This window comes from Haematobia irritans, chromosome 2 (assembly GCF_050003625.1).
Source record: "Haematobia irritans isolate KBUSLIRL chromosome 2, ASM5000362v1, whole genome shotgun sequence".
Classification (NCBI taxonomy): domain Eukaryota; kingdom Metazoa; phylum Arthropoda; class Insecta; order Diptera; family Muscidae; genus Haematobia; species Haematobia irritans.
This window is the reverse complement of record NC_134398.1, coordinates 27,281,678-27,309,263: the sequence shown is the minus strand read 5'-3', so window position 1 is coordinate 27,309,263 and position 27,586 is coordinate 27,281,678. Positions and strand designations below refer to the sequence as shown.

Here is a 27,586-nt window from a genome sequence, read left to right as displayed (position 1 = left end):
TCAAAATTTTATTTCTATAGAAAATTTTGTCAAAAAAAAAAAAAAAATATTTCTATAGAAAAATTTTCTCAAAATTTTGTAAACTATTATTTTTATAGAAAATTTTGTCAAAATTTTATTTCTATAGAAAATTTTATCAATTTTTTTATAGAAAATTTTGTCAAAATTTTATTATTATAGAAAATTTTGTCAAAATTTTATTTCTAATTTTGAACACTTCTTCTTTCTCAAACCATAGTATTATCGAGTGAACAAGAGATGTGCCTAAAAATATGCAAATAAAATTTTCTAGGTTCGATAGTGAGATCTAACTCACAATAGACTTTGATAAAATGAATGAAAGATGAAATAAAAATTTTTAAAGATATTGAATTATAAAAATTGTTTGAAAAAAATTTATTTCTATAGAAAATTTTCTCAAAATGTTATTTCTATAGAAAATTTTCTCAAAGTTCTATTTCTATAGCAAATTTTGTAAATTTTTTTCTATAGATATTTTTCTCAAAATTTTATTTATATAGAAAATTTTGCCAAAATTTATTTCTATAGAAAATACGAATTAATGTAGGTGCTATGAAAATGGGCCCCATGAAAATTGGCCCCAAAAAAATTTTTGTCAATATTTTATTTCTATAGAATATTTTGTCAAAAATGTTATTTCTATAGAAAATTTTGTCAAAATTTTATTTCTATGGAAAATTTTGTCAACAGTTTATTTCTATAGAAATTTTTTGTATACCCTGCGCCACACTGTGGAACAGGTGCAAAATTCGATTGAAATCGGTTCAGATTTAGATATAGCTCCCATATATATCTTTCGCCCGATATGGACTTATATGGCCCCAGAAGACAGATTTTTGGCCGAATTTGGTTGAAATTTTGCACTAGGAGTACAATTAGTAGTATAGTCAAGTGTGAAAAATTTGATTGAAATCGGTTCAGATTTAGATACAGCTCCCATATATATCTTTCGCCCGATATGGACTAATATGGTCCTAAAAGCCAGAGTTTTGGCCCAATTTGGTTGAAATTTTGCACAGGGAGTAGATTTAGCATTGTAGCTATGCGCGCCAAATTTGATTGAAATCGATTCAGATTTAGATATAGCTCCCATATATATCTTTCGCCCGATATGGACTAATATGGTCCTAGAAGCCAGAGTTTTTGCCCAATTTGTTTGAAATTTTGCACTAGGAGTAAATTTAGCATTGTTGCTATGCGTGCCAAATTTGGTTGAAATCGGTTCAGATTTAGATATAGCTCCCATATATAGCTTTCACCCGATTTACACTCATAGGACCACAGAGGCCAATTTTTTGCTCCGATTTAGTTGAAATTTTGCACAGGGAGTAGAATTAACATTCTATCTGTGCGTGCCAAAGTTGGTTGAAATCGGTTCAGATTTAAATATATCTCCCATATATAGCTTTCGCCCGATTTACATTCGTATGACCACAGAGGCCAATTTTTAACTCCGATTTAGATAAAATTTTGCACAGGGTGTAGAATAAGCATTGTTGCTATGCGTGCCAAATTTGGTTGAAATCGGTTCAGATTTAGATATAGCTCCCATATATATGTTTTTCTGATTTCGACAAAAATGGTCAATGTTGGTAACATTTTCCTTGTTAAATCGCCACTGCTTAGTCGAAAAGTTGTAAAAATGACTCTAATTTTCCTAAACTTCTAATACATATATATCGAGCGATAAATCATAAATAAACTTTTGCGAAGTTTCCTTAAAATTGCTTCAGATTTAATGTTTCCCATATTTTTTTTTTACTAAAATAGTGTTCCACCCTAGTGCATTAGCCAACTTAAATTTTGAGTCTATAGATTTTGTAAAAGCCTTTCAAATTCTGTCCAAATCGAGTGATATTTAAACGTATGTATTTGGGACAAACCTTTATATATAGCACTCAACACATTTGACCGAAGTGATATGGTATCGAAAATTTAGATCTACAAAGTGGTGCAGGGTATAATATTGTCGGCATCGCCCGACTTTAGACTTTCCTTACTTGTTTAATTTTATTTCTATAGCAAATTTTCTCAAAATTTTATTTTTATAGAAAATTTTGTCAACATTTTATTTCTATAGAAAATTGAGTCAAAATTTTATTTCTATAGAAAATTTTGTCAACATTTTATTTCTATAGAAAATTTTGTAAATTATTTTATTTCTATAGAAAATTTTGTCAAAATTTTATTTCTATAGAAAATTTTTTTCAATATTTTATTTCTATAGAAAATTGAGTCAAAATTTTATTTCTATAGAAAATTTTGTTAACATTTTATTTCTATAGAAAATTTTGTAAATTATTTTATTTCTATAGAAAATTTTGTCAAAATTTTATTTCTATAGAATATTTTGTCAAAATTTTTTTTCTATAGAAAATTTTGTCAAAATTTTATTTCTATTGAAAATATTGTCTAAATTTTATTTCTATAGCGAATTTTATCAAAATTTTATTTTTATAGAAAATTTTATCAACATTTTATTTCTATAGAAAAATGAGACAAAATTTTATTTCTATAGAAAAATTTCTCAAAATCTTATTTCTATAGAAAATTGAGTCAAAATTTTATTTCAGTTAATACTATAGGCTACAGAAATTTTTGTCAATACTCTTTAGAAAATTTTGTCAAAATTTTATTTGTTTATTGTTTTGTCTAATTTTGTAAAAATTGTATTTATAATTTCATACAAAAACACATTTATCAAATTCATTTAAATCTTATTTTTGTGTGTGCCACTTTTATTTTTAAATTTAGTGACACTTTTTGTGCCACTCTTTTGAGTGACTTATTTCATATTTTTGTCGTTTTTACTTATTTTTTTTTTAATATTTTTCTACTCACCGTAACTTTAAATCCATTGGTCCGAGGAATTACATTGGCTAATAGCAGTACAACTCCAAATGAAATCCAAAATGAAATATTTTTGCAATTTCTATGGTATGGCGTAAACAACATTTTCATCATTGTAGCAATAAAAGCGTATGTTGTAATTAAAAAAAATGTGTTTTTTTTTAATAGCAAAAATATTTGCTAAGAACTACCATACATTTCAGTTAATACTATAGGCCATAAGGAATGTGGTAATATGCGTTGAGTGTTTGGATTTTTTTTCAATTTCGGGTTTGAATTTTGCACGACTCGTTATGAGCCGGGTATCAAGTTGCACTGACCAAATTTAATTCAAATGCGAAAAATCACTTGTTTTACCGGTAGGCGTTATTTTTTTTGTAATTTATCTTTAGTTTTTTAGTTAAGTTGCTTGCTATTGCCCGTCTCAATGATTTTTTTATTTCATCGTTGATTATTTGTAAGTTATGTGGCGTTGGTCAATAGCGATAGCGTCTAAGCGGAGATGACCTAGTTTTTTTTTTTTGGTTTTAGCACAACCAGGTAATTACTGGATTTTTAGTTTTTAGATTATGGGAATTGATGAAGTTTTTTTCCTATTTCAGCAAAGGAGATTTTTTTATATCACTTGTTTTTTTGGATTTAATCAGGCACTTTATTATTTTTTTGTTTTTTAAATTACATTAAATTTTTTTTATGAAGAAAAAAATTAATTTTAGCTGCTAATATTTCCGTTTATGTGTGTTTGCTTCGATGGCTACTAGTGAAGTGTTCAATTGGCTGCGATCTCAAATGGGGGACTTTAATATTTTTCTTCTTTGCAATATTTTCATTGAAGCAAATATGGTTCCACTATCGTTTAATAATATTATTCATATTGTTATTATTTTGTCATGGTTATAATTTTTTGTGTGTGTTTTTTCATAAACCTTTTGAAACTCTTTAATGTGAGCAAAAAAAAAAAAAAATAGCAAACAAAAAAAAAACACTACTTGGCTCTAGTATTTTATTTTAATTGTTTTTTTTTTTACTTCTTTTCGCGGTTGATAAGATTTTGTGTTCTCTTGTTTTTTTTTTCAATTTTTTTTTAATTTTTTTTTCTTTCGTTTATACTCTATTATCGATTTTTTTAATTCAATTGCTTGGTTATTTTCTTAGTTGTATTGTTATTGTTTTTACTAAAGTTCATTTCATTATAGTGACGTAGTTTTTGTTAATGTTTCGCTATATCGTTCTCCATGTGTGATGGCTGCTGCCTATATTTTTTTCGCCAAGCTTCCCACTCTGTTCAAAGTGCGATGAGTTTTTTTTGTTTTTTTGTTTTTAATCTGAAATCATAAAACAAAAATAAAATGTCATAGTCATTTGGAAATTGTATTTGTCTTGGACAAAGTAATTAATTTTTTTATGGTAATAATATCAGTTTTTTTATTATGATCAATATATCGGTCGAAGACTAAAGAATATCTATAGGGATAAGCGAATAATAGAGAAAATTATATTATATTATAAGGTAAATTAGATTACTAAGCCGCTTTCCATAAATTTCTATATATTCTATTATATGGGAAGTGGTTAATAAGTCCTCAGCTTTGATCATAACGATGTAATAATCTAAAGAACAAATACGATATTCACAATCGAAGGGGAATTAATGGACTTTGGCAAAAAAAAAATAGAAATTGGCTTCACGAATTAAGGCCCCAGCTGCTATGAAAATGACCCCATGAAAATTGGCCCCAAAATCTAAATGAAGTAGGACCCAAAAAAAATTGTGTACAAAACAACAACACCAGATTTTAATGCTTTTATTTGGGAATAACTTCATTTAATTTTTGGGGCTCGTTTGGCTTATGAAAATAAACCGCAAAATTTTTAATGAATATATACCCCAATTTCCTTCTTGGTATTGTGATTATGGTTGCCACTCGAGACCAAACTACGAGGGCAGTTCGGAAACTTCTTAGCCTAGCACAAAAAGCGCGGTATAAACAGAAAAAAGTTAAGTGTTTTGGAAACTTCCATCTCTGTTATGAACACATGTTAAATTTTGTTTCGATCTGGCAACTCCTTCATATAAAAACAGGTGTTGTTTTTACAATGGAAAAATTAGAAATGCGTGCTGTTATTAAATATTCACATAAAAAAGGTTATCGGAACAAGAAATTCATAATGAAATGGTGAATGTGTTAGGTGAAAGTGTTCCTTCATATGCAACAGTAAAAAATTGGGTTGCTGAATTTAAACGTGGTCGTACAAAAATTTTACCAAACACTATAAAACAGAAAAATCTTATATTGGAAAATTTCTATAAAAATAGAGAATTTTGTCAAAATAGTATTTCTATAGAAAATTTTGTCCAAATTGTATTTTTATAGAAAATTTTGTCGCAATTTTATTTCTATAGAAAATTTTGTCAAAATTTTATTTCTATAGAAAAATTTGTCAAAATTTTATTTCTATAAAAATTTTATCAAAATTTTATTTCTATAAAAATTTTATCAAAATTTTATTTCTATAGAAAATTTTATTTCTATAGAAAATTTTGTCAAAATTTTATTTCTATGGAAAATTTTGGCAAATTTTTTGCTTCTATAGAAATATTTGACAAAATTTTATTTCTTTAGAAAGTTTTGTCAAAATTTTATTCCTATAGAAAATTTTGTCAAAATTTTATTCCTTGTAAAAAATTTTATCAAAATTTTATTCCTGTAGAAATTTTATTTCTATAGAAAATTTTGTCAAAATTTTATTTGTATAGAAAATTTTGTCAAAACTTTATTTCTATAGAAAATTTTGTTAAAATTATTATTTCTATAGAAAATTTTCTCAAAATTATTATTTCCATAGAAAATTTCGACAAAATTTTATTTCTATAGAAAATTTTGTCAAAATTTTATTTCTATGGAAAATTTTGTCAAAATTTTATTCCTTGTAGAAAATTTTGTCAAAATTTTATTCCTGTAGAAAATTTTGTCAAAATTTTATTTCTGTAGAAAATTTTGTCAAAATTTTATTTCTATAGAAAATTTTGTCAAAATTTTATTTGTATAGAAAATTTTGTCAAAACTCTATTTCTATAGAAAATGTCAAAGTCAAGTCAAAACTCTATTTCTATAGAAAATTTTGTTAAAATTATTATTTCTATAGAAAATTTTGTCAAAATTTTATTTCTATGGAAAATTTTGTCAAAATTTTATTTCTATGGAAAATTTTGTCAAAATTTTATTTCTATAGAAAATTTTGTCAACATTTTATTTCTATAGAAAATTTTCTCAAAATTATTATTTCTATAGAAAATTTCGACAAAATTTTATTTCTATAGAAAATTTCGACAAAATTTTATTTCTATAGAAAATTTTGTCAAAAATTTTATTTCTATGAAAAATTTTGTCAAAAATTTTATTTCTATAGAAAATTTTGTCAAAATTTTATTTCTATAGAAAATGTTTTAAAAATTTTATTTCTATAGAAAATTTTGTCGCAATTTTATTTCTATAGAAAATTTTGTAAAAATTTTATTTCTATGGAAAATTTTGGCAAATTTTTTGCTTCTATAGAAATATTTGACAAAATTTTATTTCTTTAGAGAGTTTTGTCAAAATTTTATTCTATAGAAAATTTTGTCAAAATTTTATTCCTTGTAGAAAATTTTGTCAAAATTTTATTTTTATAGAAAATGTTGTCAAAATTTTATTTCCATAGAAAATTTTGTCAAAATTTTATTTGTATAGCAAATTTTGTCAAAACATTATTTCTATAGAAAATTTTGTTAAAATTATTATTTCTATAGAAATTTTTCTCAAAATTATTATTTCCATAGAAAATTTCGACAAAATTTTATTTCTATAGAAAATTTAGTCAAAATTTTATTTGTATAGAACATTTTGTCAAAACTCTATTTCTATAGAAAAAGTTGTTAAAATTATTATTTCTATAGAAATTTTTCTCAAAATTATCATTTCCATAGAAAATTTCGACAAAATTTTATTTCTATAGAAAATTTTGTCAAAATTTTATTTCTATGGAAAATTTTGTCAAAATTTTATTTCTATGGAAAATTTTGTCAAAATTTTATTTCTATAGAAAATTTTGTCAAAATTTTATTTCTATAGAAAATGTTTAAACAATTTATTTGTATAGAAAATTTTGTCAACATTTTATTTCTATAGAAAATTTTGTCGCAATTTTATTCGTATAGAAAATTTTGTCAAAATTTTATTTCTATAGAAAATTTTGTCGCAATTTTATTTCTATAGAAAATTTTGTCAAAACTTTATTTCTATAGAAAATTTTGTTAAAATTATTATTTCCATAGAAAATTTTCTCAAAATTATTATTTCCATAGAAAATTTTGTCAACATTTTATTTCTATAGAAGATGTTTTAAAAATTTTATTTGTATAGAAAATTTTGTCAAAATTTTATTTCTTAGACAATTTTGTCAAAATTTAATTTCTATAGAAATTTTTGTCAAAATTTTATTTTTATAGAAAATTTTGTCAAAACTATTATTTCCACAGAAAATTTTCTCAAAATTATTATATCTATAGAAAATTTTCTCAATATTTTATTTCTGTAGAAAATTTTGTCAAAAATTTATTTCTAAATTTTGAGAAAATTTTCTATAGAAATAAAATTTTGGAGAGAAGACAATTTTTATACCCACCACCATAGACTGGAGACGGGGGTATAGTAAGTTTGTCATTTCGTTTCCCAGCAAAAAAAGTGTCGCCAAAAAAGTAATGCAAATGTTCTTTTCGGATCCAAAAGTGGTGCAAAATTGACGCAGAAGCGATGAATTTAACATGGGCTTGTCATAGGACGGAAGTCCTCCATTTCAACAGCCGATGCACTGAATTTGCATCACTTCTTTAGGTGTGATCCGAATTCAATGTTTTGGATGTAAATTAAAAAATTCTGTGATATTTTGTCAAATAAATAATTTTTATAATATTTTATAATTTTTAATGGATTCGAATGCTTGTCGGAAACGTTTGACCTCAAATACTTTCAAAAATTCACAATTTTTTCAGATTGGATTTAGGATTTTTTTCGACAAAATTTAAATGATTTGTATCATTTTATGAATTCTTACTCTATTTTTAACATATTTGAAACAAAAAAGTTAAAATTACCCATTAAAAGTATGAAAAAACCAAGTTATAAAAAATTGAATTAAAAGAACTTCCTGGGTAGTTAAAGTAAAGAACATCATTGGGAGTGCATCTTCTGGAAGTGCTTTTAAAGTTGTGCCTTTGGAAGAACTTCCAAATTTTTTTGCTGGGTTGTAACACATCGAAGTATCGATTTCCGACTAACAGGTTGGCTGATAAGTCCCCTGTCTGACACATAGATGGCGTCGCTAGTATTAAATGCATATTATTTTTATATAGTACCAACCTTCAAATGATTCGTGTCAGAATTTGACGTCTGTGAGTCAATTAGTTTGTGAGATAGAGCGACTTTTGCGAAAAAAATGGAAAAAAAGGAATTTCTTGTTTTGATAAAATACTGTTTTCTGAAGGGAAAAAATACGGTGGAAGCAAAAACTTGGCTTGATAATGAGTTTCCGGACTCTGCCCCAGGGAAATCAACAATAATTGATTGGTATGCAAAATTCAAGCGTGGTGAAATGAGCACGGAGGACGGTGAACGCAGTGGACGCCCGAAAGAGGTGGTTACCGACGAAAACATCAAAAAATCCACAAAATGATTTAGAATGACCGTAAAATGAAGTTGATCGAGATAGCAGAGGCCTTAAAGATATCAAAGGAACGTGTTGGTCATATCATTCATCAATATTTGGATATGCGGAAGCTCTGTGCAAAATGGGTGCCGCGCGAGCTCACAGCTGTTAACTCGTAATACACCCGAGTTTTTCTGTCGATATGTGACAATGGTTGAAACATGGCTCCATCACTACACTCCTGAGTCCAATCGACAGTCGGTTGAGTGGACAGCGACCGTCTCCGAAGCGTGGAAAAACTCAAAAGTCCGCTGGAAAAGTAATGGCCTCTGTTTTTTGGGATGCGCATGGAATAATTTTAATCGATTATCTTGAGAAGGGAAAAACCATCAACAGTGAGTATTATATGGCGTTATTGGAGCATTTGAAGGTCGAAATCGCGGCAAAACGGCCCCATATGAAGAAGAAAAAAGTGTTGTTCCACCAAGACAACGTACCGTGCCACAAGTCATTGAGAACGATGGCAAAAATTCATGAATTGGGCTTCGAATTGCTTCCCCACCCACCGTATTCTCCAGATCTGGCCCCAGCGACTTTTTCTTGTTCTAAGACCTCAAAAGCATGCTCGCAGGGAAAAAATTTGGCTGCCATGAAGAGGTGATCGCCGAATCAGAGGCCTATTTTGAGGCAAAACCGAAGGATTACTACCAAAATGGTATCAAAAAATTGGAAGGTCGTTATATTCGTTGTATTGTTCTTGAAGGGAACTATATTGAATAATAAAAACGATTTTTAACAAAAAAAAAAAATGTTTTTCTTTGTTAGACCGGGGACTTATCAGCCAACCTGTTATATAAAGTATATATATCCTTGATCAGGGATATATATACTAAAACGATATGTGTATGTCCGTCTGTCTGTTGTAATCACGCTACAGCCTTCAATAATGGCGCTATCGTCCTGAAATTTGGCGCAGATTCGTTTTTGGTCTGCAGGCAGGTCAAGTTTGAGGATGGGCTATATCGGTCCAAGTTTTGATATAGTCCCCATATAAACCGACCTCCTGATTTGGGGTCTTGGGCTTATAAAACCCGTAGTTTTTATGCAATTTGCCTGAAATTGAAAATCGGGAGGTATTTTAGGACCATCAAATGGTGTGCAGAAAATGGTCCGTGTCGGTCCATGTTTTGGTATAGCCCCCATACAGACCGATGTCCCGATTTTATTTCTTGGGCTTCTCGAAACTGTATTTACTATCCGTCTATCCGCGTCTAGAAACTGTATTTTCTATCTGATTAGCTTGAAATTGAAAATCTAGAGGTATTTTGAGACTACAAATAGGTGTATCGAAAATAGGGTGAATCGGTCCATGTTTTAGTGTAGCCCCCATTTAGACCGATTTCCCAAATTTACATCTTGGGCTTCTAGAATCCGTAGTTTTTACCCAATTTGTCTGAAATTGGAATTCTAGAGGTATTTGAGGACCATTAAGAGGTGTGTCGAAAATGATAAGTATCGGTCCATATTTTGGTATAGCCCCCATATAGACCTACATCCCGAATTTATTTCTTGGGCTGTAGTTTTTATCCACTTTCCCTGAAATTGGAAACCTAGGGGTATTTTAGTACCACATATATGTCAGCCGAATTTGGTTTGTATCGAGCCATGTTTTGGTATATCCCCCATATAGACCGATCTCCCGAATTAACTCCTTCGGTTTCTAGAAACCGTAGTTTTTATCCGATTTGCCCGAAAATGTAAATATTGGTGTTTTAGACCCTCAAAAATCTGGTATTTTAGACCCTCAAAAATCTGTATCGCATTTATTTTTACCGGTCCATTTGATAAGGCATCGGTATAGACCGATTTCACTTCTTGAGGGTATAGAAGGAGCTCTGATCATAAAAATAGCTTGAAACTGAAAGTAAATTTTCCAGATTTTATTTCTCGTAATCATTTAAATAATGGCGGTAAGAATCTACATATTTAAGATTTCAAATCAAGGCTTTATTTCATCATTTACATGATATGTTTATGGTTTCTCTAAAACTCAAACAAAATTGGTTCTTATAAATCCAGAATCTGATCTAGTCTTCATTGGTAGAATCTTTTTCTTCGGGAAGCGTGCTGGTCGAACTGATCTGCTTGGGAGAATATCTGTCATCAAACCTCCTGAAATTCTATATATTATCAAGCAACGATCTTGTTTTTTGGGAGCAAAGTGCAACATTTCCACCTGAGTCATTACCAGACTTTGATCAACGTTTGTGTTGCTCACATTTTATTATCTACCACCCATATCATTATTAATATGGAAGTAATAAAGTATTTTAAAATGGTGTTTAAACACTTTCAATTGCTTAACAATTAGAAATTTACGAGCTTTTATTAAAATATTAAAACCAATTAATGTGTTATATAAATTCATAGAAACGATACAAAAATGATCATGAAATGACATTTCCGTAGATTCGGCCAGGCCGAATCTTATGTACCCTCCACCATGGTTTGCGTAGAAACTTCTACTAAAGAATGTTATCCACTTTTTTTATTTTTACTTTAGATCGATTTAGCCCATCTTCAAGTCAAGACTTCTAGAAAATATAATCTCCATTTTTGGAAGCTGCAGCAAGTGCATTTATTGATTGACTGAAAAATTCCATAGAATCCAATGTTCGTAAATATTTGTTTAGTTACAAAAATATGAAGTATTTTATAAAATTTAGGTTTGGCCAGAATCGGAGTCCAGCATATTTTTTATTGTCCAATTTAAATTTTATTGTTAAAAAACCAACAAATATCGAAAATAACATCAAATTTAGAATTTGCCTAACTACCTGTCACTAATTATGGCCTACAAGAATGGTTGCCACAGAATTCTACCAAAAATGGTCGATTTTTTACTTTTTGGTAGATTGGTAGAATTCTTCATGTTTTGGTAGATTTTGCCAAATATTCTCCCTACCTAATAGGTACTTCAATTTGTTACAGAAATAAAATTCTCAGAAAAATTTCTATAAAAATAAAATATTGAGGAAATTTTCTATAGAAATAACATTTTAACAAAATTTTCTATGGAAATAAAAATTTGAAAATATTTTTATGGAAATACAATTTTGACAAAATTTACTATAGAAGTAAAATGCTTAGAAACTTTTCTATAGAAATAACATTTGTAGAAAATGTTCTAAAAAGTAAAACTTTGACAAAAAAAATTTCTATAGAAATAAAATTTTGACAAAATTTTCTATGTAGATAAAATTTTGACAAAATTTTCTATGGAAATAAAATTTTGACAACATTTTCTATAGAAATAAAATTTTGATAAAATTTTCTATAGGAATAAAATTTTGACAAAATTTTCTATAGAAATAAAATTGACAAAATTTTCTGAAGAAATAAAATTTTGGGAAAATTTTCTCTATGAATAAAATTTTGACAAAACTTTTTATAGAAATAACATGTTGACAAAACTTAGACAAAATTTTTTATATAAATAAAATGTTGACAAAATTCTCTATAGAAATAAAATTTTGACAAAATTTTCTGTAGAAATAAAATTTTGATAAAATTGTCTATAGAAATAAAATTTTGACATAATTTTTTACACAAATAAAATTTTGACAACATTTTCTATGGAAATAAAATTTTGACAAAATTTTTTATACAAATAAAATTTTGACAACATTTTCTGTTGAAATAAAATTTTGACAAAATTTTTTATACAAATAAAATTTTGACAAAATTTTCTATGGAAATAACATTTTGACATAATTTTTTTATACAAATAAAATTTTGACAAAATTTTCTGTAGAAATAAAATTTTGACATGATTTTTTATACAAATAAAATTTTGACAAAATTTTCTATGGAAATAACATTTTGAAAAAATTTTGTATAGAAATAAAATTGTGACAAAATTTTCAACAGAAATAAAATTTTAACAAAATTTTCTATAGACAATTTTTTTTAGAAAAAAGCAAAATTGACAAAATTTTCTATGGAAATAAAATTTTAAAATAATTTTGTGTAGAAAAAAAATTGACAATAATTTCTATGAAAATAAAATTTTGACAAAATTATCGATAGAACCAAAATTTTGACAAAATTTTTTTATAGAAATAAAATGTTGACAAAATTTTGTATAGAAATAAATATAAATAAAATTGTGACAACATTTTCTACAGAAATAAAATTTTAACAAAATTTTCTATTGACAAATTTTTTTTAGAAAAAAAAAACAAAATTGACAAAATTTTCTATGGAAATAAAATTTTAAAATAATTTTGTGTAGAAAAAAAAAAATTGACAATAATTTCTATGAAAATAAAATTTTGACAAAATTATCGATAGAACCAAAATTTTGACAAAATTTTTTTATAGAAATAAAATGTTGACAAAATTTTGTATAGAAATAAATATAAATAAAATTGTGACAACATTTTCTACAGAAATAAAATTTTAACAAAATTTTCTATTGACAATTTTTTTTTAGAAAAAAAAAACAAAATTGACAAATTTTTCTATGGAAATAAAATTTTTACATAATTTTCTATAGAAAAAAAAAAAATTTGACAAAATTTTCTATAGAAATAAAAATTTGACAAAATTTTCTATAGGAATAAACTTTTGACAAAATTTTCTATAGAAATAAAATTTTGACAAAATTTTCTATGGAAATAAAATTTTGACAACATTTTCTATAGAAATAAAATTTTGATAAAATTTTCTATATAAATAAAATTTTGATAAAATTTTCTATAGAAATAAAATTTTGATAAAATTATCTATAGAAATAAAATTTTGATAAAATTTTCTATCGAAATAAAATGTTGGGAAAATGTTCTCTATGAATAAAATTTTGACAAAATTTTTATAGAAATAAAATGTTGACAAAATGTTGTATAAAAATAAATTGAGAAAATTTTCTATAAAAATTTTTATCAAAATTTTTACATAATTTTTTATACAAATAAAATTTTGACATAATTTTTTATACAAAAATGTTGACAAAATTTTCTTTAGAAATAAAATTTTTGACAAAATTTTCTATAGAAATAAAATTTTGATAAAAATTTGACAAAAATTTTTATAGAAATAAAATTAAAAATAAATTTCGTGTTGTTGCATTACTATGTAACAAAACGAAATAAAAATAAGATTAAGGGACTTGTAAGTTATATGAAAAGATGATGTACAGTGGGAGAAAAAATGATTCAATTTGTAAGAGGAAATTTCCCAAATGTTTTCTCCATAAGGAGTTAGCAAAAAGGGCCCAAAATTGAGTTATCTCTCCCAGCCAGATCTATACTAAAGGCTGTGGAAAGGTTAATTCGCCCAAACCGAAACATGTACAGTCCAGGCGTGTATAGATTCGTATCTGGCGTTTTCTTTTCAATGGCTCTATTAACCATGTTCCTTAATCTATATCTGTCCATAAAGCTCGAAAAATAATTGTATAATTAGATATAATGCATTTGGACGTCAATTGCCTGTTTCAGTATCAGGCTAACATGAAATATAATAATTTTCTATAGAAAAACAAATTTTGACAAAATATTCTTTGGAAAAAAATTTTTGACATCATTTTTTATACAAATAAAATTTTGACAAAATTTTCTATGGAAATAAAATTTTGACAAAATTTTTTATACAAATAAAATTTTTACAACATTTTCTGTTGAAATAAAATTTTGACATTTTCTATGGAAATACAATTTTGACATAATTTTTTATACAAATAAAATTTTCTGTAGAAATAAAATTTTGACATGATTTTTTATACAAATAAAATTTTGACAAAATTTTCTATGGAAATTAAATTCTGATAATTGGTTGATAGTTTTGCTGCAAGTAGAGGATGCTGATGAGGAATGTGGTAATTCCGAAACGTGCGTCCATCCAACCATCTTGCAGTCTATAGGGCTTTGCCCAAATAAATTTGACAAACATTCTTTTCCTCTGTTGGTTAAGCTACTCTTGTAGTTTAGTCAATGTATGGTTTTAAGCTGAAATAAAAAAAAAACAACAACAAAATTTTTTATAGAAATAAAATTGTGACAAAATTTTCAACAGAAATAAAATTTTAACAAAATTTTCTATAGACAATTTTTTTTAGAAAAAAACAAAATTGACAAAATTTTCTATGGAAATAAAATTTTAAAATAATTTTCTATAGAAAAAAACATTGACAATAATTTCTATGGAAATAAAATTTTGACAAAATTTTCGATAGAAATAAAATTTTGACAAAACTTTTTATAGAAATAAAATTTTGACAAAATTTTGTATAGAAATAAAATTTTTAAAAAATTTTCTATAGAAATAAAAAATTTAGAAAATTTTCTAAAAAGTAAAATTTTGAAAAAAAACTATAGAAATAAGCTTTTGACAAAATTTTCTATAGAAATAAAATTTTGACAAAATTTGCTATAGAAATAAAAATTTGACAAAATTTTCTGTAGGAATAAACTTTTGACAAAATTTTCTATAGAAATAAAATTTTGACAAAATTTTCTATAGAAATAAAATTTTCCATTCGTTTTGTTTTGTTATTGTTGGTTTTGTTCTTTAAGCATTGTTGTTGTTTTTTTTATTTCAGCTTAAAACCATACATTGACTAAACTACAAGTGTAGCTTAACCAACAGAGGAAAAGAATGTTTGTCAAATTTATTTGGGCAAAGCCATATAGACTGCAAGATGGTTGGATGGACGCACGTTTCGGAATTACCACATTCCTCATCAGCATCCTCTACTTGCAGCAAAACTATCAACCAATTATCAGAATAAATTCAGCCAGTTCATTAAACCCAACAATGAACCACACTTGAACCTTCCGAAAAAAGGTTTTGTATGATAGCCGGCTTATGCCGAAATAAATTCGAAACAAACATATCTCTTTTCCTATGCCACTGTCAAATCACCGATTTGAATGCAGTTGTCTGGGTTTATTTTGAGCGTGCTTCCTCTTCTTTTGATAAAATTTTCTATAGAAATAAAATTTTGACAAAATTTTCTTTAGAAATAAAATTTTGATAAAATTTTCTTTAGAAATAAAACTTTGATAAAATTTTCTATATAAATAAAATTTTGATAAAATTTTCTATAGAAATAAAATTTTGACAGAATTTTTTATAGAGATAAAATTTGGACAAAATTTTCTTTAGAAATAAAATTTTGATAAAATTCTCTATATAAATAAAATTTTCTATAGAAATAAAATTTTGACATACTTTTTTATACAAATAAAATTTTGACAAAATTTTCCATGGAAATAAAATTTTGACAAAATTTTTTATAGAAATAAAATTTTGACAAAATTTTTTACAGAAATAAAATTTTGACAAAATTTTTTATAGAAATAAAATTTTTACAAAATTTTTTATAGAAATAAAATTTTGACAAAATTTACTTTAGAAATAAAATTTTGACAAAATTTCCTATAGAAATAAAATTTTGACAAAATTTTCTATAGAAATAAAATTTTGGCAAAATTTTCTATAGAAATAAAAATTTGACATAATTTTTTATAGAAATAAAATTTTGACAAAATTTTCTGTAGAAATAAAATTTTGAGAAAATTTTCTATAGAAATAAAATTTTGAGAAAATTTTCTGTAGAAATAAAATTTTTAGAAAATTTTCTATAGAAATAAAATTTTGACAAAATGTTCTATAGATATAAAATTTTGACAAAATTTTCTATAGAAATAAAATGTTGACAAAATTTTCTATAGAAATAAAATGTTGACAAAATTTTCTATAGAAATAAAATTTTGACAAAATTATTTATTTATAGAATTAATTTATTAATTTATAGAATTAATTTATAGAAATAAAATCTGAAAAAATTTTCTATGGAAATAAAATCTGAAAAAATTTTCTATGGAAATAAAATTTTGACAAAATTTTCTATAGAAATAAAAATTTTACAAAATTTTCTATGGAAATAAAATTTTGACAAATTTTGACAAATTCTTTGTGGTAAATTAATCAGCTGTGGTGACGAAAATGAAAAGCAACCACAATACACCCGCCATACACTTTCTTTTGTATCTCGAATAATATAAGCGTCTTCAACAGCTGTTTGAAAGTGTAACCATTTGCACCGTTGACTAGCTCAGTGCAAAATGCTTTACAAATTTGGTCTTATGATGGGTAACACTCCGTCGATGTTTCTATTTATGGGCATAAGCGTAGGAAGGCATCTGGGGAGGGGGCTTAGACCCCCCAGAAAAAATTTTAGCCCCCCCCCCCAGAATTTGAAAACCTATTTACGATTTTGCATTGTGGTAGCAGTTGCTGATGGCAATATATAATTTTAATTTAATTTAATTTTATTTATTATAAGGCGAATTAAAAAATTTTGTGATATTTTCCTGAATAACTTTTTTTTTAAGTTTTGATGATTTTTGATGCATTATAACGCTTGTCTGAAAAATTTGACCTCGAATATTTTCAAAAATTTTTAAAATATTAAAATTTTTGCAATAAAATTTGTATCATTTTATAAATCTTACTCTTTTTTTAACCTATTAAAAACATACCCATTCAAAATACGTAAAAACGAGTTAATAGCTCATTCATATTAGGCTCGAAATCGAATAAAAGTGGATTTGAAATCCCCTTTTTATAAGGCAAATGACAGTTGAAATCTAGTTAAAGTGGATTTTGGAAGTGTAATGTGAATGAGGTATAAAACATTGAACTAAAAAAATTTTCTGCATAGGTTAAACATTTAACTTTTTGTGATGACATTTTTGGAAGTGCTTTTAAAGTTGTGCCTTTAGAACAACACCCAAAAGTTTGGAAATACTTTTAGTTGCTTTTTTTATAAATTAATTGTCTAGTTATGTTGAAGTCTGATTTTTTTATTTATTTTTATAAAATAAAACATTAATTGAAGCTATAACTTCAGTCTTATAATTTTTTGCTAGGGGGCCTATAGCCCCGCCTAGGAAAATTGTCTAGCAACGCTAATGTTTATAGGCGTAATTTTTTAATTTTAATTGATTTATGTGATTCAATGTAAATTATAAGTTAAAAGCTGTTAAGTTTTTCGGATATATTAAATTTAATAAACTTATCATATATGATACATTCATTAAATGCACGAAGTAGATTCAACTTAACTTAGTACATGTAATGATATAATGTTTTTTTATTAACCTATGATTACTGATTAAATTAAATATTATTGCATGTTACTGAGTTAATATAATAATTTAAATTCTATTAAATTTGTAAATATTGAAAGAAAAATTAAAAAAAAAAAATGTTTTGAGTTTTATTAAATAAACAATTTAAAAAATGGCATGAATTAAAAAATAACATTAATGGAGTTTTCTTTTCCTGTAAAATATGCGAATTTTGTCTAATAATAACGACAAACGAGAGTGCTGCGATTGCCCTTAAAAGCAGAGTTGCATATGCATGATGATGGTGACGACTTGAATTAATGAAAATTTAATTATTTAATAAAATTATGTTTTCTTCAAATTATCATGCTTTATTTTTTTTTGAACTGAATAAAAACTTAAATTTTTCCACTAAATTTTTATTATTTAAGTTAGTTTTCTTAAAGAACAGAAAAATTGCTTTTAATTGAACTTGGTTTAAACGATATTCTTTAAATTTGTAAATTAAAAAAAATTAAAAAAAAATATTTTTATTTTAGTTAACAATTCACTTTTATTTCTATAGCAGGATGTAATATTTCAAAAATGTATAATATTGTTAGTTTTCATTTTAAAAAGCTTTGAAAAATGTTTCCGCCTTCTCACAAATTCTGAAAATTATTTTAAAATATTTTTTTTTCAAAGAACTAATGAGATATTTATGGCATTTCATTACTGACACTAAGATGTTGGTAAATTGTGATTGTAAATGACATGTCTTTCGTCATTCGTGCTAGACTAATTGGCAACAATATTTTTAATATTGGAGAGACTTGCTTTTTATTTCAGCATCATAGATGATTTTCATTTAAAGTTAAAAAAATAAATAAATAAAAATATCACAAATCGGGTATTCACTTGAACTTGTAGATATTTTTTTCAACATTTTTTATTTATAAAACTTATGTGTATGTGCCACTAAGAACTTTGATCACTTTCTAGTTGTAGAGACAAAGCCATTCATTGTAAATTTTATGTATTTCACTTGCATTTTTAATTACATGAGAATTTCGATTTCAATATTTTTCTCTATTTGCTATGCCTTTAAAACTTAAAGAAACTGTTAAGCGTCTATGTACGTATCGCTTAAAACTTAAAGCACATTTAATTTCAGGAAAGTGCAATGACGTTATTGTCTTGGGGTGTGTGTTTTTTGGTGTCGCCACATTACCAAATATATTAAATCATTCAAAAATGTAATAAATAAATCAATAGTTTAAGCATTACAAAAAAAAAAACTCTCACAAACCGTTGATAGCTCAAAGAAATGCCAAAAAAAACGTCATTCGCGACAGACGAACAGAAACATGGTGCGTTTACTTAAATTTGCCGACTAAAACTAAACTTAAACATTTTTTTCGAATTTAAAATTCCAATGCCCATGAGACCAATACAAATATCCAACAGTCAAAACATCCATTGAATGAATTATTTTTTCTCCATTGTCTATGGGTTAGTTGTTTGTGTAGTTTGCCATTTCGGGGTAGCTTTTTGTTGTTGGTTTCTCAATAACTGTATGATCGTTTAATGCTCTCTGCCTATGTATGTATGTATGTATGAATACTTAAAGATCATTGTTAAGATATATGATGATAAAGAGAGAGAGAGGGAGAGCGAAATATCTTGACAGAATTTACAGCTGATGTACGAGGTTAGTAATAAAAGGTTTGTTCGTAAAGTAATTAAATTTAAAAATGTTTGGTATTGAAATTGGATATACAGGTGTTTTGATACTTCTCTATACAGGGTGTTTGATATGTAATACAACAAACTTTGAGTTGCTATCATTTCTAAATCACTCGTTTGACAATTGACAGATTTATTCTAGTCAGTTAATTTTATTGTTTCCAATTTTACAAAAGCATTTTGATATATTGCATTCAGAAATAAAATTATTCGTGATAGAAATCAAGTGTGATTTGGTTAGAAAATGTGAATAAATTTTTTGTTTATCGTAACATTGCTCGTTACATTGACACTGGCAGTGTTGTATCGCAACCAAAAATTGAGCTAAATGAAATGGTAACGATACCAGAAATTCCCCAAAAAGGCCGAAATTCATGCCGCAACGGTAGAAAACTTGATCATAAGCTGAACATATCGCCAGAACAGAGGTAACACATATTGAAAAATGGTCTGAAGCCATTGAAGTTTCAAAAAGTGCAACAACTCACCTATACATAAAAGAGAGTTAGACTGGAAAGAATCAAGGATCTGCTTCGAATTTCTTTGGTAAGAAGCAGTGTTGGCAAAAGCAGGGGAAATTCACTACGTGTAGGTTTTTTTTTATAATATTTAGCGTCTCGTAGGGACGTGGGGGCACAATGTAGGGACTTTTTTACTCAACACAATTTTTAAGAGTTTTTACATTTTGGTGGCTCTGGAGAAGATCTTTAAAATGAAGAAGATTTTCAAGAAAATTTTACTACAAATCTACCAAACAAATATTTCTATAGAAAATTTAGCAAAATTTTATTTCTATAGAAAACTTTGTCAAAATTTTATTCCATAGAAAATTTTGTCAAAATTTTATTTGTATAGAAAATTTTCTCAAAATTTTATTTCTATATAAAATTTTCTCAAAATTTTATTTCTATAGAAAATATTATCAAAGTTTTATTTCTATAGAACATTTTGTCAAAATTTTATTTCTATAGAAAATTTTCTCAAAATTTTATTTCTATAGAAAATTTTCTCAAAATTTTATTTCTATAGAAAATTTTCTCAAAATTGTATTTCTATAGAAAATTTTCTCATAATTTTATTTCTATAGAAAATTTTGTCAAAATTTTATTTCTATAGAAAATTTTGTCAATCTATTTCTATTGAAAATTTTCTCAAAGTTTGATTTCTATACAAAATTTAGTCAAAATTTTATTTCTATTGAAAATTTTCTCAAACTCTGATTTCTATACAAAATTTAGTCAAAATTTTATTTCTATACAATATTTTGTCACAATTTTATTTCTATAGAAAATTTTCTCAATCTATTTCTATTTAAAATTTTCTCAAACTTTGATTTCTATATAAAATTTAGTCAACATTTTATTTCTATAGAAAATTTTCTCAAAATTCAATTCTCAAAAAATTTCTATAGAAAATTTTATAAAAGTTTTATTTCTATAGAAAATTTTGTCAAAATTTTATTTCTATAGAAAATTTTGGGAAATTTTTATTTCTATAAAAATCTTGTCAACATTTTATTTCCATAAAAAATTTTGTCAAAATTTTATTTCTATAGAAAATTTTGTCAAAATTTTATTCCTATAAAAATCTTGTCAACATTTTATTTCCATAGAAAATTTTGTCAAAATTTTATTTCCATAAAAAAATTCAAATTTTTATTTTGATAGAAAATTTTGTTAAAACTTTATTTCCATAAAAAAAAAATTTTGAAAATTTTTATTTCCATAGAAAATTTTGTTAAAATTTTATTTCTAAATAAAATTTTATCAAAAATTTATTTCTATAGAAAATTTTGTCAAAATTTTATTTCTAAATAAAATTTTGTCAAAATTTTATCAAAGTTTTCTTTCTATAGAACATTTTGTCAAAATTTTATTTCTATAGAAAATTTTGTCAAAATTGTATTTCTATAGAAAATGTTGTCAAAATTTTATTTTGTTGGCAAAAGCAAGGGAAATTCACTACGTGTAGGTTTTTTTTATAATATTTAGCGTCTCTTAGGGACGTAGGGGCACAATGTAGGGACTTTTTCACTCAACACAATTTTTAAGAGTTTTTACATTTTGATGGCTCTGGAGAAGATCTTTAAAAATGAAGAAAATTTTACTACAAATATTTCTATAGAAAATTTAGTCAAAATTTTATTCCATAGAAAATTTTCTCAAAATTTTATTTCTATAGAAAATTTTGTCAAAATTTTAGTTCTATAGAAAATTTTCTCAAAATATAATTTCTATAGAAAATTTTGTAAAATTTTATTTCTACAGAAAATTTTGTCAAAATTTTATTTGTATAGAAAATTTTCTCAAAATTTTATTTCTATAGAAAATTTTGTCAAAATTTTATTTCTATAGAAAATTTTGTCAAAATTTTATTTCTATAGAAAATTTTCTCAAAATATAATTTCTATAGAAAATTTTGTAAAACTTTATTTCTACAGAAAATTTTGTCAAAATTTTATTTCTATAGAAAATTTTCTCAATCTATTTCTATTGAAAATTCGCTCAAACTTTGATTTCTATACAAAATTTAACCAAAATTTTATTTCTATAGATAATTTTCTCAAAATTTTATTTGCATAGAAAATTTTCTCAAAATTTTATTTCTATAGAAAATTTTCTCATAATTTTATTTCTATAGAAAATTTTTTCAAAATTTTATTTCTATAGAAAATTTTCTCAAAATTTTATTTCTATAGAAAATTTTATCAAAGTTTTATTTCTATAGAAAATTTTGTCAAAATTTTATTTCTATAGAAAATTTTGTCAAAATTTTATTTCTATAGAAAATTTTCTCAAAATTTTATTTCTATAGAAAATTTTGTCAAATTTTTATTTCTATAGAAAATTTTCTCAAAATATTATTTCTAGAGAAAATTTTGTCAAAACTTTTTTTCTATAGAAAATTTTGTTAAAATTATATTTCCGTAGAAAATTTTCTCAATCTTCTATAGAATATTTTGTTAAAATTATATTTCCATAGAAAATTTTCTCAATCTATTTATATTGAAAATTTTCTCAAACTTTGATTTCTATACAAAATTTTGTCAAAATTTTATTCCTATAAAAAATTTTGTCAAAATTTTATCAAAGTTTTATTTCTATAGAACATTTTGTCAAAATTTTATTTCTATAGAAAATTTTGTCAAAATTTTATTTCTATAGAAAGTTTTCTCAACCTTTTTCTATTGAAAATTTTCTCAATGTTTGATTTCTATACAAAATTTAGTCAAAAATTTTTTTCTGTACAAAATTTAGTCAAAATTTTATTTCTATAGAAAATTTTGTCAAAATTTTATTTCTATAGAAAATTTTCTCAAAATTTTATTTCTACACAAAATTTAGTCAGAATTTTTTTTCTATACATTATTCAGTCAAAATTTTATTTCTTTAGAAAATTTTTTCAAAATTTTATTTCTTTAGAACATTTTGTCAAAATTTTATTTCTATAGAAAATTTTCTCAAAATTTTATTTCTATAGAAAATTTTCTCAAAATTTAATTTCTATAGAAAATTTTCTCAAAATTTTATTGCTATAGAAAATTTTGTGAAAATTTTATTTCTATAGAAAATTTTGTGAAAATTTTATTTCTATAGAAAATTTTGTCAAAATTTTATTTGTATTGAAAATTTTCTCAAAATTTTATTTCTGTAGAAAATTTTGTCAACATTTTATTTCTACAGAAAATTTTGTCAACATTTTATTTCCATAGAAAATTTTGTTAAAATTTTATTTCTATAGAAAATTTTCTCAATCTTTTTCTATTGAAATTTTTCTCAAAAGTGTGATTTCTATACAAAAGTAAGTCAAAATTTTATTTCTATACAAAATTTTATTCCGTAGAAAATTTTATCAAAATTTTATTTCTATAGAAAATTTTATCAAAGTTTTATTTCTATAGAATATTTTGTCAAAATTTTATTTCTATAGAAAATTTTGTCAAAATTTTATTTCCATAGAAATTGTTGTCAACATTTTATTTCTATAAAAAATTTTGTCAAAATTTTATTTCTATAGAAAATTTTGTTAAAATTGCATTTCTATAGAAATTTTTTTTCAAAATTTTATTTCTTTAGAACATTTTGTCAAAATTTTATTTCTATAGAAAATTTTGTCAAAATGTTATTTCTATAGAAAATTTTCTCAAAATTTTATTTCTATAGAAAATTTTCTCAAAATTTTATTTCTATAGAAATTTTTCTCAAAATTTTATTTCTATAGAACATTTTGTCAACATTTTATTTCTATTGAATTTTTTCTAAAAATTTTATTTCTATAAAAAATTTTCTCAAAATTTTATTTCTATCGAAAATTTACCCAAAATTTTATTTCTGCAAAAAACTCTCTCAAAATTGTATTTCTATGAAATTTTTTCTAAAAATATTATTTCTGTAGATAATGTTCTCAAATTTTTATTTCTATAGAAAATTTTCTCAAAATTTTATTTTTTGGGAATGTAGGGGAAAGTAGGGAACTTTGTTTGGCCTGGTAGGGTAAACCGAAAAATTTCCCTGGCGTCACCGGTAAGAAGCCATTCCAATGATCATTGAAAATAAGAAGATTAAGCCTTGTGCTCTCAAGGTTTAGAGGGCTATAAAAAATTGCTTTATTTGTCAATTTTTTTCCAAGGCAGCTCTGCCCAGGAATAAATTAAAACTGCAATATTCACATAAAACCATAATAAATATTCGCTTTAATATACACATACGTTTTATTTAAATTTTCTATAATCGTTCTGATTTTAATTCTGAAATTTATGAAAAAAACACAAATGTTTTGATATTTTCCGATGCAAACGGCAGTACATTTGAGAGACACGTCGACGCAAACTTCACGATATTTTGTTGGCAGAGTGCTCTGGTGCTTCAGTTTTTCTATGACAAGACTTCGTCTTCTTCTAATTTGTCTATGGCCATTCCAAATTGAATAGTTAACAAAATGATCGAGATTACTTTCCAAAGAGGTCAGCAGAAAATTTACACCTTCGATTGGTGTGGGCTGCCGTACCGGCTGATGTTTGCTCCCTGCTGGTATGTTATTTTGTTTGTTGTACTTAAAACAAGAAAATTATTAGATTTCAGTTTATGGTTTTTGAATTAAAATTCTAAATTATTTTTAACCACATCTATTTTACGGATTTTGTGAACATACAAAATCCTTTTAAACCACCCCTCGTATCATTCCCACTTACATAGCTTTGATTTACTAAAATTTGTTTTGTTTTTATTTTTAATCAAAACAAATGAGTATGTAGGGAATTCCGAATATCGAGAGTACAATAACATGTAGAGATAGAAAATTGTCGTCATCATCATCATACTATCAAACTCTTCTCTAACCCTACATCTGTATATCTTATCAGATGATGTCATTCGGAATGTTTAGTGGAACTATGTAGAATGAAGAATGTTGTGATTTGTTTTTATAAAAGTTACTCATTAGAATTATTTGGATTTACATTTTTTATCGATCGCCCAATTTTATTACTTGAGTATTTAAAAGTAAATTGTCGTTTTTAAATACATGATAACCGAACTCCAGTTTTTTTTGAAATTTTGATCAGTTTGCAACTCGGCATGAGAAAAAAATTATTTTTGTTTTCAATTTTTAAATTGTTACGAATTTTCTAGATTGTTTTTATAAAAATTGATTTTATTGGGGATTTTTGTGAGGAATTTTAATTTAAATTGGGGATTTTTAGGAATGAAAGCCTCTCAATTCGGGGACAAATGCCAGAAAAATACTGGCAACATGGTGCATAAGAAAGTAATAGACAAAGAAGATGATACATTAGATCGTATTAAAATTAAGATAAATATTTCGTAATTTAAGTGTTTTATATGCAAAAAATTAATTCGATTTAAAACTGATCATTTTTTGCTTATCAGTTTGCCACATATAAAATGGACCATTTAAGCTGAATTTATAGCTTAAATAGTCCCTCTAATATGTGGATTCTATGAAATCCTTCATTTTTAATCTCTTACAGTCTCTCAGAGGTAGAGAGCGAATCTCTTTATCTCTAAGTGGAATGAAATATTAACCCTTTAAAGCCGAAGTCCTCCTTGAGCCCGGGTTTTCTCCGGAACGATAGAAAAGACAAACAAACTCGAATTTATTGGAATCATTTTTTCCCATAAACAAGAAAAATAAACAAGAAAATTTCGTTCGTCGAAAAATTCGTTGCTCATAAAGAAACCCCATTTTTTCAGTGTAAAAGTAAAAAAAAAAATAAACAAAATTTATTGAAAATTACACAACAGACTTTGCAGCATTTACTGGATTCTATCGTATAGATGTTTCTTGTTTCGTGGATCCTTAATATGCCTTGGATATCAAGGAGCTTCAATTGATATTAAAATTTTAATGTCTATCGTAGGGTAATACTTACTTTAGCCACAGTAAATTTCATTACAAAACATTTCATTTGCATTGTGATTACATTGTATATAACAAGAAGCGGACGGGGAGGTTTAACGATCTCTGAGAAATAGCTAGTTGGTATGTGTATATATATGGGAGAGTAATTTAACATACCATATGTTAATCACAGAATATGTTAAACAACAAAGATAAATATAACAACTATTAAAGTTAACTGACTTTAAGCTTTACAAAAAAGAAGGTGTGTTTCCTTATTGAAGTTATACATAAAAAATGGTGGGGGGGATATGTTAACCTGCCTGAGCTACTGAATATCACGTCATCAAATAAACACTGTATTAGTATTTATCCATACATCCATACACACTTGTAACTTTTATGGGTCGACTCTGCTCTGTAGCGTCAGCCACATACTCAGTGTTGTGGATAGTAGCAAAGGCCGATAACAGTTTTTAATGAAGATTCTTCAAACTTATGCTTCAATATACCTTTAATATACGTCGTGTATTGTTTTTATTCAAATATTAAAATTCTTTGCTCGATATTTAATTCTGTGATTATCGTAATCGGAAAGCTACATCGTAGGGTAATAAAGGGTGATTTGTTAAGAGCTTGATAACTTTTTTTTAAAAAAAAACGCATAAAATTTGCAAAATCTCATCGGTTCTTTATTTGAAACGTTAGATTGGTCCATGACATTTACTTTTTGAAGATAATTTCATTTAAATGTTGACCGCGGCTGCGTCTTAGGTGGTCCATTCGGAAAGTCCAATTTTGGGCAACTTTTTCGAGCATTTCGGCCGGAATAGCCCGAATTTCTTCGGAAATGTTGTCTTCCAAAGCTGGAATAGTTGCTGGCTTATTTCTGTAGACTTTAGACTTGACGTAGCCCCACAAAAAATAGTCTAAAGGCGTCAAATCGCATGATCTTGGTGGCCAACTTACCGGTCCATTTCTTGAGATGAATTGTTCTCCGAAGTTTTCCCTCAAAATGGCCATAGAATCGCGAGCTGTGTGGCATGTAGCGCCATCTTGTTGAAACCACATGTCAACCAAGTTCAGTTCTTCCATTTTTGGCAACAAAAAGTTTGTTAGCATCGAACGATAGCGATCGCCATTCACCGTAACGTTGCGTCCAACAGCATCTTTGAAAAAATACGGTCCAATGATTCCACCAGCGTACAAACCACACCAAACAGTGCATTTTTCGGGATGCATGGGCAGTTCTTGAACGGCTTCTGGTTGCTCTTCACTCCAAATGCGGCAATTTTGCTTATTTACGTAGCCATTCAACCAGAAATGAGCCTCATCGCTGAACAAAATTTGTCGATAAAAAAGCGGATTTTCTGCCAACTTTTCTAGGGCCCATTCACTGAAAATTCGACGTTGTGGCTCGTTAGTAAGTCTATTCATGATGAAATGTCAAAGCATACTGAGCATCTTTCTCTTTGACACCATGTCTGAAATCCCACGTGATCTGTCAAATACTAATGCATGAAAATCCTAACCTCAAAAGAATCACCCTTTATTTACTGTAGACATCGTGAATTTCATTTGCATTGTGATTACATTTTATATTGCAAGAAGAGGGGGGAGTGTTAACTATCTATGAGAGAGTTATGGCCAGTTCCTCATCCTCCGATTAATTTTAACCGGAGGATAGACCTCCGGTTAGTAAAATTTTTGTATGGGATCAGTTGTTTTATCGACACGATAAATAATAAAACAACATTGAGAAACTGGCCCTTAGTGTGTGTATCTCAAAGTAATTTAACATATGCTAA

At 25.8% G+C, this 27,586-nt stretch overlaps 1 protein-coding gene across 1 annotated transcript in view; it reads right to left on the bottom strand.

Annotated features, from left to right (window-relative positions):
* The window catches only part of LOC142223772 (lipase 3), a 52,519-nt gene extending 33,404 nt beyond the window's left edge, over nt 1–19,115 (bottom strand). The window contains exons 1-2 of the mRNA XM_075293624.1: nt 18,982–19,115; nt 2,863–4,196 (exon numbers count right to left, since the gene is read on the bottom strand). Of these exons, the coding sequence (XP_075149739.1) occupies nt 2,863–2,985 (123 nt within the window). The 5' untranslated portion in view covers nt 2,986–4,196; nt 18,982–19,115. The remainder of the gene's footprint in view (nt 1–2,862; nt 4,197–18,981) is intronic.
* Between the last annotated feature and the right edge of the window lie 8,471 nt (nt 19,116–27,586).